This window comes from Anolis sagrei, chromosome 3 (assembly GCF_037176765.1).
Source record: "Anolis sagrei isolate rAnoSag1 chromosome 3, rAnoSag1.mat, whole genome shotgun sequence".
Lineage (NCBI taxonomy): Eukaryota > Metazoa > Chordata > Lepidosauria > Squamata > Dactyloidae > Anolis > Anolis sagrei.
The window spans coordinates 236,283,196-236,297,766 of record NC_090023.1 but is presented as its reverse complement, the minus strand read 5'-3'; the positions used below and the strand labels follow the sequence as shown (position 1 = coordinate 236,297,766).

General features: G+C 38.0%; 1 protein-coding gene across 1 annotated transcript in view; it reads left to right on the top strand.

Moving 5' to 3' along the window:
- Positions 1-14,571, top strand: part of DNER (delta/notch like EGF repeat containing) — a 196,615-nt gene that overhangs the window by 175,675 nt on the left and 6,369 nt on the right. The window contains exons 9-11 of the mRNA XM_060767819.2: positions 4,649-4,771; positions 5,858-5,971; positions 9,335-9,466. Coding sequence (XP_060623802.2) covers positions 4,649-4,771; positions 5,858-5,971; positions 9,335-9,466 — 369 coding nt within the window. The remainder of the gene's footprint in view (positions 1-4,648; positions 4,772-5,857; positions 5,972-9,334; positions 9,467-14,571) is intronic.

Here is a 14,571-nt window from a genome sequence, read left to right as displayed (position 1 = left end):
ATTTTATTATTATTTAAAACACCTCTCTGTTATATATTAGACCAGACATTAATAATAGGACTGCTTGCAAGTAATACATTCAGCATTGCACTGCAAGTGCCTTGCCTTTGTTTTACAGTGTAATCCAAAGTTTGGCTAGAGCTTTGAAACATACAGCAAAAGAAAACATGGGCTGTTGTTTTCTTTACTTTTCCCCTTTAAATGAAAATGGAATGCTTTTTATATATACTTTAGAAGAGATGATAATGAGAATAAAAATTACAATGTATACGAATAACAGAAATAAAGTTATGTATTTATGTAAAATCTGGCTACCAGTATTAAAAAAACTCTAAAATCATAACAGTAAAAAAGAACAACATTCAAAAACAGGGGGACTCCAGACAGGAAACAATCAGGGACAGTTAAGCACCTCTCAATAAAGGATTCCCCTAGGCAGTAAGAAGCTATATCTTGAAACTGCTAGGTCATTAAATGCTAATCAAGGTGGCCAATTTAAACAATCACACTTACCTCCAACAAAAAAGAGTTCCTTGTCCCACCTTGGACATTCCACAGATATACAAACCTCATTTTCCTTGTTTCCAACAGACCTAATAACCTCTGAGGATTCCTGCCATAGAGCAGGCGAAATGTCAGGAAAGAATGCTTCTGGAACATGGCCATACAGCCTGAAAAACTTACAGCAAACCAAGTTAATTTATGTTTTTACTTTGAATGTTCACTTAAAATGAGAAGATTAAGGAAAACAGAATTTTCAATTTCAGATTTTACTTTAGTAGCTAGATATTGGAGTAGATGTTGGAAAATCCATTTCTAGTCCCCCACAGAGCTATGACACCCATTAGAGCCAGTTTCACACTTTCAGTTTGACTTATCTCACAGGTTTGTTGCAATGATAAAGAAGGAGAGAAAGCCATTTGTTTAATTGTTTGTTTGTAGTACCGTCAACTTTCTATGTGCACAGATTCTGTATTCACAGATTCAATCAGCCACTCACAGTTTGCCAATACTGCATTGTAAATAGGCAAATAAAACCAAAAAGCAAACCTCAATTTTGCCATTTTATAGAAGAGACACCATTTTACTCTGCTATTATATATACAGTATAGTCTCACTTATCTGGCATAAACGGGCCAGCAGGACATCAGATAAATGAAAATGATGGATAATACAGAGGCTTCTGGGAGTTGAAGTCCATATTTCTATCCTGGCAAAGGTCAGTGGTGAGTGAATTCTCCTTCTGTTTGTTTTTCCAGACACAAGGAGAGAACTCACTCACCACTGATGGAAAAAAAGACTAACAAACGAGGAATTGTAATGAAAGGTAGATAGTACACTTCCACAAATCCTCAAGACAACTGCCCACCTTAATTCTTTTCTCTTCCCATATTTCTTACAAACTCCCGCGTAGCCATGGTCCCTCCTTCCAACTCGGACTGAACCATTTCTGCGCACAGAGGAGAGGCAGAGCCGTTATGCTCTGGCTTCTCCTTCGGAGTCTGCACAGTGATACTGGCCAAAATGGGGACGAAAGAAGGAAACTAAAAACATGGCCTCTAAAAGGGAAAACCCGGAGGAAAAAGGGGTGTTGGATAAAAGTGTTAAGAGTGTCAAGGTTGGATAAGTGAAGGTTGGATAAGCAAGACTCTACTGTAATGGGATTTGAGCATTGGTGGATTTTGGTATCCACAGGGGACTCCAATGGATACCAAGGATCCACTGTTCCCACGTTGGCTTACAAAGCATGGATAGTTCCCTACTAATAAGATTACAGTCTAAATAAGTAAGGATGCAGAAGAAAAGGGGGTGTCGGTGTTGGAGACACTTAAATCCCTCTGATGCTGACTTCTTTTCCTTATGGAAAAAAGGCCTCTCATCAGCCATTGGGCCCAAGGCATGTCTGATCTACACTGAGTTGCTCTTCCTTCCTCCTGAGGCCAGAGAAATTGCAGTTGAAATATGCTGCCTTGTATAACAAAATATATTACTGTCATTTCAATCAGAAACAGGGGTTTGGGTCCAATGACACTTCTTGTGGCTGTTTTATATATATATATATATATATATATATATACACATACTCAAATGCTAATTAATGATTTCCTCCCTAAAGTTATGCTCCCCTGATCTTACAAGGAGAAGGACATTTTAAAACAGAGGTTTTCAACTTTTTTGTTCCACTTCGCAGAATGTAGTGTCAGATAGTTTTATAGCACTCAACATTGACATGTCTTTAAATGTCAGTGTTGTATTATTCAAAATTATGTCAATTTAGTATTATTCAAAATTATGTTTTACAACTTTCCCACAATTTCATTTACTTAGACGATCCCTCGTAGTCTGAGGATGATGGTCCTCCAAGGTCGGTGTTCTGTCTGTGGGTCCATAGGTGACTGGGGAGCCCAATTCTTGATCTGCATCTTCTCCCCACCTAGAGGGCATTGGTTTCTAGGTGGAAGGCGGTCTCGGTCGGGGTTGGCTTGACACGCCTTCCTCTTGGCACGTTTCTCTCTTTCACCCTTCATTCGTGCCTCTTCACACTCCACAGCACTGCTGGTCACAGCTGACCTCCAGCTGGAGCACTCAAGGGCCAGGGCTTCCCAGTTGTCAGTGCCTATGCCACAGTTTTTAAGGCTGGCTTTGAGCCCATCTTTAAATCTCTTTTCCTGTCCACCAACATTCCATTTTCCGTTCTTGAGTTCAGAGTAGAGCAACTGCTTTGGGAGACAGTGGTCGGGCATCTGGACAACATGGCTGGTCCAGCGGAGTTCATGGAGGAGGACCATTGCTTCAATGTTTTAAAACTTTCCCACAATTCAATACCAGACACATCTGTTGAAATGCCCATTTTCAGCTGAAATTTAGAAATATGAGTATCATAATATGAAATGAATACTTTCGCATACATTCATAAGTGAAGGAATTTCTAAATGTTAGTTAAAGGCTAGAGAAAATAAAGTTGTTTTTCACCCACCCTAATTCAAGCTCATTGATTCCCTGAAACCTTTTCACAGTCCTTCAAGGGGTCCATGGATCTCTGGTTAAGAGTCCCTGCTTTACAAGCTTATATGTCTGTATTTATATGATGAAGACCATTGATCCCTGCTGATCATGCAGAAGAGGCTTCTACTTAAACTGGAGTGCTTTGCAGACCCAAACAACTAGAGGGCCTTTAGATTAAAGCCAAAAATAATACTATCTCAATTATTATGGATGGTTTTATATATTGATCTTCTCCTCTGTCCGTCTTCAGGCTGGAACATAGGAAGATTTCTATATGCCTTAACTGATGAAGTGAAATCTTGCAAACAAGCATAGAAGATTATGATTTATTTGCATAAATGAAAATTGAAAGGTCTCACTAGTTAAATAAAGGTGGTGGCATGGAACTGAAGCCTAGCATCTAATAAGGAAAATAATTAGCATAATTCAGCAATCATAGCTGCTGTGCAGTATCTATTTAAGTAGGGTTTGCAAGAAGATTTTTGCACTAATCCGGTGGAAATGAATGAAAGCTGTGCAGCTGCAGTAATTAGTCAGTGGCTCCCATATAGGAGAAGAGACTTTGGTAGAAGCATGGCAGTGGAAATAAGGAACAAATAATTTCTTATTTCCCTATATACAAATCAAAATAGATCTATTTTTACAATGGGCAATACAATGAATTGGTAAGAAAGAAACTACATGAATGCACAATTAGTGTCTTATTCTGTAAAATGCTTATTTTCTGGAATAATAAGTAGGCTCAATGTAGGCTGCTCTAACATTTGGCTGAGAAAGATGGTAGCACTTTTTTTGTACTTTGCTGTTTATTTCTCTTATTTGACCTTTTATAATAATTTGAATCTATAATATCAAGTAATGTCATGTCTTAATCCATTTCATGCAAGAGACCATCATTATGAGCATTATTAAATTCACTATTTGACTTATCCTTCAGATTTATCTTGCTCTGAGGTCTAGCTACAGTATGAAACAATATTATGACTGCCTAAGATTTCTACTGGTTTTTTTTTTATTGCTTATGCTAGTGTAGTTCATAAATGAATCCTGAGAATATAATAATGATTCCCACAGAAACTTGGTTTACATCATTGGAATTGAACATGTAGAGCAGTGGTTCTTAATCTGTGGGCCACGGACCATTAGTGGGCCATGAGAATGAAAATCTGGTCCGTGAGCCTCCTTCCTCTTTATTTTATTACCGCACCTTTCACACTGCCTGCCACTCCTTCCCTATTGCTGATCATGGCATATGTTCTTTATCAGAAACTAGAGCTGATGTGATCTATCCAATACAATTTTCTGCATCAGCACTCCAAACTGAATCTAAAGTTGACCAAACACTGATTTGTAACCCTTTTAGTACTAATGTTGAAGAGTGGTCCTTTGTCTCTGGTCAAAGTGGTCCCTGGTCAAAACAAAAGGTTGGGAACCACTGATGTATATATAAGGGCTCTAGATTTTTTCCAGAAGCTGGCTCCCAAGCCTTTTATTTATATACTCAGTGATTTTACATTGGCTGTAAAGGATTTGTATGCACATTGTTATTACTTTCAGACAAGTCATCTCTCCAGGATGATGAAACTATTACTTGAATAACCATTGCAGTATGTGCTCCATTTTCTTCTGTTGCATGTTTTAGGATACCATGGACTTTATTGTGAGGAGGAATATAATGAGTGCCTTTCAGTCCCTTGCCAGAATGGTGCAACCTGCAGGGATCTGATCAATAACTATGACTGTGCATGTCCTCCCGAATATGAAGGTAACAGGTGTTCTGCTCTAATATATATTTGGCTTTATATGTTCACTGTATATCCAGTTAATAAATAATGGTCTTCTGCTGCCTCTTTGATATACTGGACTAGAGTTCCAACTGTCTCCAAGAAACATGACCATTGGCTTTACCATTGGCTATGTTGGCTGGGAATTATGAGAGTGGTCAAGTATTCAATCAGAAAGGCACCAATTCAGGGGAAGGTTGCATTAGAAAAATCACGAAGCTGATACACAGTATGGAGGTTCCATGTTTATTGTCCAGTTTTTCTGGGATCCTGTTGTACAGCTGAATCTGGTCAAAGCAGACTATAATTTTGATAGGACAATATCTTCCCTTTAGCACTACTATGATGTTAGGTCTGAACTAATAATGATTGACCTGGGAAATAAGTCATTACTCCCAATGACAACCAGTTCACCTTGTTTTATTCAAGTTAGTGAAGTGGTAAAAATAGTGTATGCTGGAGAAGAATACTTTTCTGATCTAAATATACTTTCGCCAGATTGAGAGAATTAGTGGTTGAATATATAGAAGAAACAGTTTGGAAAGGGATGTATTTAAACCTAGGGAACTGGGGATGCGAGGGCTCATAAGGGCTGGCATAAGTTGACACAGTTACTTTTCATCAAAATGATCTGTTCTCTGACCCCGTGAGCCTTGGTTCTTGTCAGTTCATTGAGTTCCAAGCTGAAACCTACAATTGCATTATAACTTTGCAAAGAAACCCTATGTTACATTTTTCTTCAGTCACTAATCAGGTGTTGTATAGCAGGCATGGAGAGAATGTGTGGATGACGCTAATGGCTTTAAAGGAAGATGACCCTAAAAAAGAAATGAAAACCAGTTCACACATCAAAATACACAAAACATAGATGGAAGGAGCTCTTGGTTGTTTAGCTATTCTGCTTGCAGCAGGGGCAAAGAGGCAGCATTCATTAGCCTTCTTCCTGATGATCCTCAATTCTAAAATATTCTTGCTTATTCTGCTGTTCTAATGTGGTTGTTGTATATATTGTCAGTCTTGAACTCAAACAATGTGAACATTCATCTGATTTCATTTACCATTCTCAGGAAGGCACTGTGAATTGTACAAAGATCCATGTGTCAACATCACCTGCCAGAATGGAGGAACTTGCGACAGTGAAGGACTGAATGCCACGTGCCTCTGTGCACCTGGATTTACGGGCAAGTTATTTGAAAATTACATCGTCTATGTTAATTATAACCAATTGCATGAAAAAAAGTGTTGAAAACTTTCAGTGACAATTGTATTTCATATGGTTTCACCGAAAGTCACGGTTATTGGGAACTAGTTTCAGCAGACTAGATGGAGAGATCTGATGGGGTTTGGTTCCAGGAACCCCATACCAAAGTCCATGCCCCATTGCATAACATGGCATAACAAAATTGTGTTCCTCATATAAAATGGCAAAATTAAGGGTTTGGGTGTTATTTTTTAAACATTTTTAGCTCTGGATGATTTAATCCATGGATGATTTAATCCATTAATACAGAGGGACAACTATATCCCCAATCCCTGCACTGAAGAAATGGGGAATTTGCATGATATTGCTCTAAAATTAAAAATGAAGTGGTATTCTTCAAAGTACAAAATGAAGGAGAGGAAGAAGGTGAGGGATGGCGGCTAAATCCCCTTCTCTTTCCTTTGGTAAATCTCAAATGATGCCCTATTTCTGTTCTGTGGTATGGCTAATATGTCAAGATGAACACTGATAACAAGTGGTAGCTGCTTCCCTTCAGCTGAATTTCAGAAGCTGTCTGCAGTTGTTCAGGTTACTGTTCAGACTAAACTCCCTGCCTCTTGGTAATTGAAGAAAACGGGTTGGCAACAACTGAGAGAAAATCTGTGGCCCCACTCCTTTTTTGGGGGAATCAAACTGGATGTGTCACAAACACATTTGTAACCCTATCTGCAATATTCTTTTTTCTTTGTGGTTGGGAGTGACCTAGAAGACTATTAACCTGAAAAATAGAAAATAATAAATTTACATAGAAATATGAGAAAGGCCAAAAAGGGTTGTTCCACTGAAAAAGAATGTTTTTTAAAAAAGGATAATCATGCTTTAAAACGGCCTTTCTTCAAATAATGTTTTTTACAGTTTGAACTAAACTACAGCATATATTCTCTGCCCTACACTCCTAAAGATTTACAGATATCCTTCAAAAAGTATGATTTTCTTTTAGGCAAGTTGAGAGAGAAACAGTACCTTATTTTGTAATGGACATAATAACTGATGTCTTTGGTAGGATTGATCAAAGACACATTCTAATAGATTTTCACAATCCCTTTCTTAAATGTTGTCCTGCTTGTTCTGATGATGGAAAATTATACACACTAATTGATGTGTTGTTTTTCTTACATACAAGGAAGCATATTTTCCTCAAATATTGTCCATAAACCAGTTTATTTGTTCAGCTTCAACATGGAGGTTGTATCCATAATGCAGAATTATAACTGTTTGGCGCACATTAGCTGCCATGGCTCAGTGCTTTGGAATTCTCTGATTTGTAGTTTTCTAAGATATTTGTCCTTCTGTCAGAGAGCTCTGTGCCACAACAAACTACAAATCCCACAATTGCATGGAATTGAGACATAGGGGTTAAGCTGCTGTTAAATAGCTATAATTCTGCAGTTTGGATAGTCTCTCATTTTATTTATCTCATAGTTGCATAGTGTTAGCTTAATCTTGACCTTTTCACTTTTCAAAATGTTTGGTCCATGAATAAAAGGACAACATGGGAAATGATCCAGTTAGTTGGCAATCAATTTAAGTCTTTTTCCCTGATAGATATATTGCTGTTAGGCTTAGCTTTGACAGCCTGTTCCCATTGCTTAGAACTAATTTGATATAGTGCCACTCAGATGTAAAGAAAATTGCTAACAAGAGCTTAGTTAGCTACCCAACTGTTGAAACATTTCTTAATCAATATCTTTCTGAAACAAGATTGCATGCAAAAATGATATTTTGGAAATTACAAATAATTATATTCAAAGAGAAAGAAAGTCAGTATATTAACTGAGTAGTGTTAAGTATGGCAGATGTGCGACACTTTGATTAAAATTTGGGAAATCCATCAGAGGTCAGATAATGCTATTCGTTGGAAGAGCATTCATTGGCCAGGGCTGCTTTGAGGCATAATATTTTCCCCCTAGATGTACTAGAATGTACAGCTAATTAGTAATTACTGGACTGTGCCGCTCCAGTAACTGTGGTTGAACAAGCAATGACAACCTTTGATGCAGTTATAGTATTGGTTTCTAACTGTAGCCAAAAACCTGTCACTGCTGAGTTCTGACTTTCTGGAAATCAAAACTTTCCTCCAACTCTATAATCTACGAGAGGATGGTATGGGGTTGCACTAGTTTCTGTTGATGATTCATATAGCAGTTTCTCCCCCCTTTCCCTCAATCTCCATTGGTACTATCTACTTAGTTTTGTATGGGACTGTTGTTCCACATTGTTTATGACATTTGACTTGGCTGTCAGCATTTTGTAGCAGAAAGTCTCCTATGAAATTTACATATTCTTTAAGAATCAGTAAAAACCTCATCCACCCATGGCCCTAATTAATTTTAAAATGAAATTTTGGCACAGGCTCCTTAGCTGAATATTCTCAAAAGAATGTTTGGTTTGGTTGAATGTGGTAAACATACTGATTTAAACATGATACACATTGTGTTACATATTATACATATGACTCATTTTCCCATGGAATAATTAATGGGAGGATGTTATTCAGAATCTAACCATAACAAATTCCACTGTTGTTAATACTGATAAGATGTAAAGAACTTCAAAGAATTCCTAAATTTTATTGCTTAAGTGGTCAATTCCAATTTCCTTTGCTGTTGTTGAAAGACTTGAATCAAAGTATCCTAAAGGCATCCCGATGATTTTTGCATTTTCCTCATTTTTATATCCTCCTTCTTCATCTGCAATTCATTCTGTTTATTAAATTATATGGAGAGTATTTTGTATTTTTATAGGAACCAGTAGTTAATATTTGCCTTAGGGCCCACTAGCCTTAAAATGAGTTTGTTTAGAAAGATTTCTGTATGATTTTATTTGGTTGTTTTCAAATTTCTAACAAATCCAAGAGACATCTAATCTCCAAGAAAACTTCAGCTATTTCAACTCATTCACAGAGTGCCAATAACAATTGTAATGCAATAAAAGGAACATTTTGGGGACTGGTTACAATGATCTGATTCTATTGAATATTCAAATCACTCCTGACTAAAGTTTGATTGCTTTGCTATGCAGATGCATCACTGTGTGTTTGATTGCTGTTCAAATCCAGTTCACTCCTGTGCAGCCCTGGGGAGATCTTGTTCTAATAACAAGTAACATGAAGTGAAGGTGCTAGCGGTAAGAACTGCTTGCACAAGAATGTAATTTGCTCCTCACTGGGAGCACGTTAATTAGTGCATCACAAGCAATATGACTGCATGTCTAAAATAGAGAGGGATACAGGCAAGTTGTTCTACATCTGCAACACTGAATTGTCTTTCTTCTCTGTTTTAAGGTGAGGAATGTGACATCAATATAAATGACTGTGAGAGTAATCCTTGTCATCATGGTGGAATGTGTATAGACCAGCCCAATGGCTATACCTGTCATTGCCCACATGGATGGGTTGGAGCAAACTGTGAGATCCGTAAGTAAGAATGGTTCAATGGTGGAATATGCTGTAGCCTGGGCATGTGGTAGTGTTTCCTTCTCTGGAGGTTTTTAACAGAGGTTGGATGGGAATGCTATGATCATATATTCCTGCATGTGAAGGGGTAGAACTGGGTGGCCCTTGTCGCCTCTTCCAACTCTCTGATTCTAAGTAGTTGTGTCTTTATCATCAGTATGACTTTATTGGTAGTGAATTTAAATAAGGCTACAATTGCACTGCAGAGCTATTGCTCTACATATAACCTGTATGTCATGTTAGTAACTCTAGACAAATTTGTTTTTCATGTTTTGGAAGAAGTCATAGCTGTACGGGAAAAAAAGGTCAATTTGTGATATATGGGCAAAAACTATCTACCATACTACTGTATCTCTAGGTCTCTGACTAAATGTTGTCTGTGCACACCCCAAACTCTCTAAATCTAACACTAAGAAATACTCAAATGAATTGAATTATGTAAACTTTCAAATTATATTAACTTTCAAAGGAGGTAGGTAGCCAGACAGTGAAAACTGTGACCGTAAGAGGAACCATATTTAATAATAATAATAATAATAATAATAATAATAATAATCTTTATTTATACCCCGCCACCATCTCCCCAATGGAGACTCGGAGCGGCTTACATGGGGCCAAACCCGGACAACATATTACAACAAAATAAAACAAGAGCATAAACAATAAACAACATCAAATTACATCAAGAAAAAATAAAAAAATATATAAACACAGTCATAAAATAACATTCCAATAGGCACAATCACAATAACAATGGACGGGCCACATGTACATGTATTTAGTAGATGGAGTGAAAGTTAATCAGCCTCGTGGGCTATATATAAGCAATCTATTTAATGCATATTTGGATGAAGCTTATAGCAGTGCCAGGATATATTTTTACATCTGTATAATATCCAGTATTGCCTGTTCTGGTGACTGATCATGACAGTGACCACGCTCAAGTCGTACCCCAGTCATCATTTCATCCTTCAGTTTTCTATCATGCCATGACTCCTTCCATATCATATCCCTAACTCTCCAGAATACCTTGTTGATCTTCTGGAGAGGTTTTTGGGGAAGTACAGGTACCTGTAAAGGAGAAAGGGGGATCAGTCAAAAGGCTGCCAGATGGAAGCTGCGTCACGGGTGAGTTCCTCACCACTCATAAAAAGGAAGGGGTAGGTATTCTGAGGCATCCAGAAGGAATGCTGGCAATTAAATCCAAAAAAGGAGGAAGTTATGAACTAGCTCTTTGGCAAGGAGATAGAGCAACAGCACTTCCCACCCCAAGTGGCCGGAATCGAGCACAACACCTTCTAAGATGCCAAAAGAGGAAGAAAGCCGATATATATACCTCTTATGTCTGTCTAGTTGTGTATAAAATGGCACTGAATGTTTGCCACATATGTTTGTTCTCTGATCCATCTTGAGTCTCCTTTGGATAAGAAGGGCAGAATATAAATACTGTAAATAAATAAATAAATAAATAAACTTCCCATTTATGAACTCCTTAGCATGTGCATGCCCACTCAGTAAAACCCATAATATTCAATAGGTTTCATTCCCCGATGACAGTGGGTAGAATTGCAGCCTTAAGTTGTTTTAAGAACCAATCCATTGTTTTTATCTGCACTGGGAGTGCTCCAAGAATATATATTTTAATTGAAGAGTAGGATGCTATGTGCTTAAATAAAATGAAGGAATAATAACTGTGAGGCCTTGCTTGGGAAAAATAGTAATGCCTTAAATAGATATATCTACAGAATTGAGGAAGCAATACAGGTGTCAGCGTTATCTTCTTTACATGGTAGACAATAGGCTGACTGACAGGTGGATTTAATATCCTGAGACATGTAATAATCCCTTAGAAATGCATTTTAGACAGTGCCTCAGTATTCTAGAGATAGTATTATGTAATTTAATGACTTAATGTGAAAGAACGAGATTGCTGTGGCTATATGCTTTTATTACCTACTGGATGTGATGCGGCATGATAGCAGATATTTCAGATCCTAGTCAGAATCCTGAATTCCACAGCCGTCGAGAGCTTGGTTGCAGGTATAGGTTACAGACAATAGCTGAGTATAGCACAAAGAGGCATCTCTCCTGATGCCAACCCTGTCACTTTTATTCCTGCCCGATAAGAAGGAACAAGTGACATGAATACAAAATGCAACTCAGTTTATGCTTCTGGAAGGAAACCATGTCTGCTTTTCCAAGATTTATGTTATTGCAACTGTAATATGCATGCAAAGACAGTTTGGGAACTTTAACAGTTTCAAAGAGCTATTTCCAGATTGTTAACTTCAGCTTGTTATCAGAATCCCACAACACTCTTCATGCAACAGTTTCATTTGGCTGCCAGTTTGTTTCCAAACACAATTAAAAAGTAATGGTTATGACCTAAAAGACCCTAAATGTCCAGGTTATCTGAAGAACTATATCTTCCCATTTGATCCTGTCCAAGTTCTAAAATGGTCCTTTTCTCACCAAGTGAAGGCCTTCATATTCTAGCATCCATTTGGGAACTCCCAGTGGCACGGTATAAAGGCACGTGTATGGCCAAACAATAGCTGGACAGGGGGTAAAGCAGATCCCACCAACTGTCCCTCCAATATAAAGAATTCACACCACTTTGGCACCAATATAACATTTGAGGGGATGTCTCTCACTAATTATCTTCCGCTGCCACCATAAACTGAAATATACAGGAACACTCTAGCTGTTTAAACTATTAAAAATGCTTTTTAAGACCACCAAGCACTGTGTCTTCTTATTTGTTTAAAGGAAAACAGGTGAGGTTGTTGGAAAAGAACTATAGCCACAAAGGCACACTGTACTCAGGCTTTTTGAGTTTTAAAATAAACAAGGAAAGTTTATTGACGAAAATACAGAGAAAGTAAATGCTGTTTAATAAGCTTGGCTGTTACAGAGAAAATGTTCTTGTCTTTAAAGCGTAATGGTTACATGTAAATGGTTCTTTCTTTGTTACAACACAGAGATTTTCCTCTCTTTAAAACCAAGTACACTTGACAGGATCTGAATCTCTGCCAAGATACAACTGTAGCTTAGCTACCCTCAACTGTGGCCTAGCTAACTACAAATCCAGCTATTTCTCCCTAAATAGCTATACCAGTTTGCTACAGCTTCTTTTGCTGGCAAACCTAAGGCAAACTGCCTTCTCTTAACACAGACTCCTAAACTATCTTCCTACACTAATCTCTAACAACAACAGACTGACTGAAAAAGCCCTCTTCTTTCCCTCCAGACCATGCTAAACTCCGCCCCCTTTTTTAAACCAATCCTGGCTGTTCTAATGCTAACTCAGGCCTAGGACACTCCCCCTCTCTAAAATGGTGTTTTCCCTGAACTAAAATGGCTCCTGCTGCCCTCTGCCAGGCCTACCAGTGCTGCAACTAACTAGCCTGCCTGCCTCTAGGCCCTGCCATCCAGGCTGGAAAGGTAAGGGGTCTTTACACACGGCATATAGAACCAATGTCACCTGTTCTCAGAATTTACTTTTTTGAACTACAGCTCCAAAATCTGAGGATCACAGGTCAAAAGAAGTAATTTTCCCCAAAGTTTTTCTAAAAAGACGGGAAGAGGAATAAAACTATCAAAAACTAGCTGTACCAATTTATGACAGACAAGGATGGAATTATTCATACATCTTGATTCTATAAATGTTAAATAACTTCCAGGTAGATAATGAAGATGTTCTTAGAACAGAGGTCATAAATACAATTATGAATATAGCATGTTAAATTTCATAGCTGAATCCATAACTATTGATTCACATCTGTTAGTTCAATCATTGAACTCATTGAACAGAACATGCCCGGGCACATCTATTTTGCAGTAAAAACAATTATATCTTGTGTTTGGTCTCATTTATATTCAGTCCTTTTCCATGATAAAAGGTAAGGGGCCCTTTCTATTTTGTCCTTAATCATAAAACTGTTTCCAGGCTGCAATGAGTATAACTTAGGTTAATTTATAAAACAACTTAGTAAGCAGCCTTGTTCTTAACAGAAGCTTATTATTATGCATTGGATATGAGTTAATAGACAGTATTATTTTTGAAAAATAGATTTAAGCAAAATAATCTTAATAAAAAATAAAAACAAAAATCGGAAAGTGCACAGAATATGAATATGGATTAGGTTTAAATGCAACTGGCAGAATTCTGTGTAATTATTATTCATTACATAGCATTGACACTACTGTGCTATTTAGTGCATTTTAGCCAAGCTCCTCAAAATCCACTTAGTGGGAAATAGCTGCTGGGATTTACAGATGTCCATCCAGGGGCGTTTTCAGACAGCATCAAAAGTGGGTTTAAAAATCCCTGGACCCATGAACAAGTCCCAACACAGATTTTTCAGTCCCGGGAAATGGTTCCTGGCTGTCCTCATACCTTCCTTTGAAGCGGATTTTATGAAGCCGCAAGATTGTGGGGGGAGGGGGGGCAGGGACATCAATTGGAAGGTTTCAGCTTTGCTTCCATTGAGCCACCTGTATGTCAATGGCTTCATTTTCTGACAACCCAATCAGCTGTTTCAGACTTTTCAAGCTCTGGAGCAGTCCACACAAGGAGTTCGGTAGGAAGTCACATGTTTTCCATGACTGTGGGGATATACAGTCATGTGAAGATGTACATTTTTGGCCGGAATTGGGTTTTAAGTGTACCTTTTAAACATGTGCTTTTCAGCTGTTAACCCGATTCCACACAGACTTTCCCAAAACATCATCTAGCCACTTCCCCCTTTATACAGGTTTCTTTGAGATTTTTAGTCATGTGTAGAAGGGCCCCCACTGTTGATTTTGAAGAAGCTGCCTGATGTTCTCACTCACTCCCTTGAGCAGTTTCTGGCACGGCACAGAAAAAAGATTCCTACCAAAAATCCTCCTGGCACTGGAGATAATTTGTCCAGGGGATAACATGAGCAAACATCAAGCAACCACTTCTCAAACCACAGGGGAATTGACCTCTTTTGATCCTATAGGCTGCTTACTGGTAAGTGAGGTTTAGGTGACTTTCTCAGTTCCTACCTAACCCCTAAACCAGGCATGGGCAAATTTCG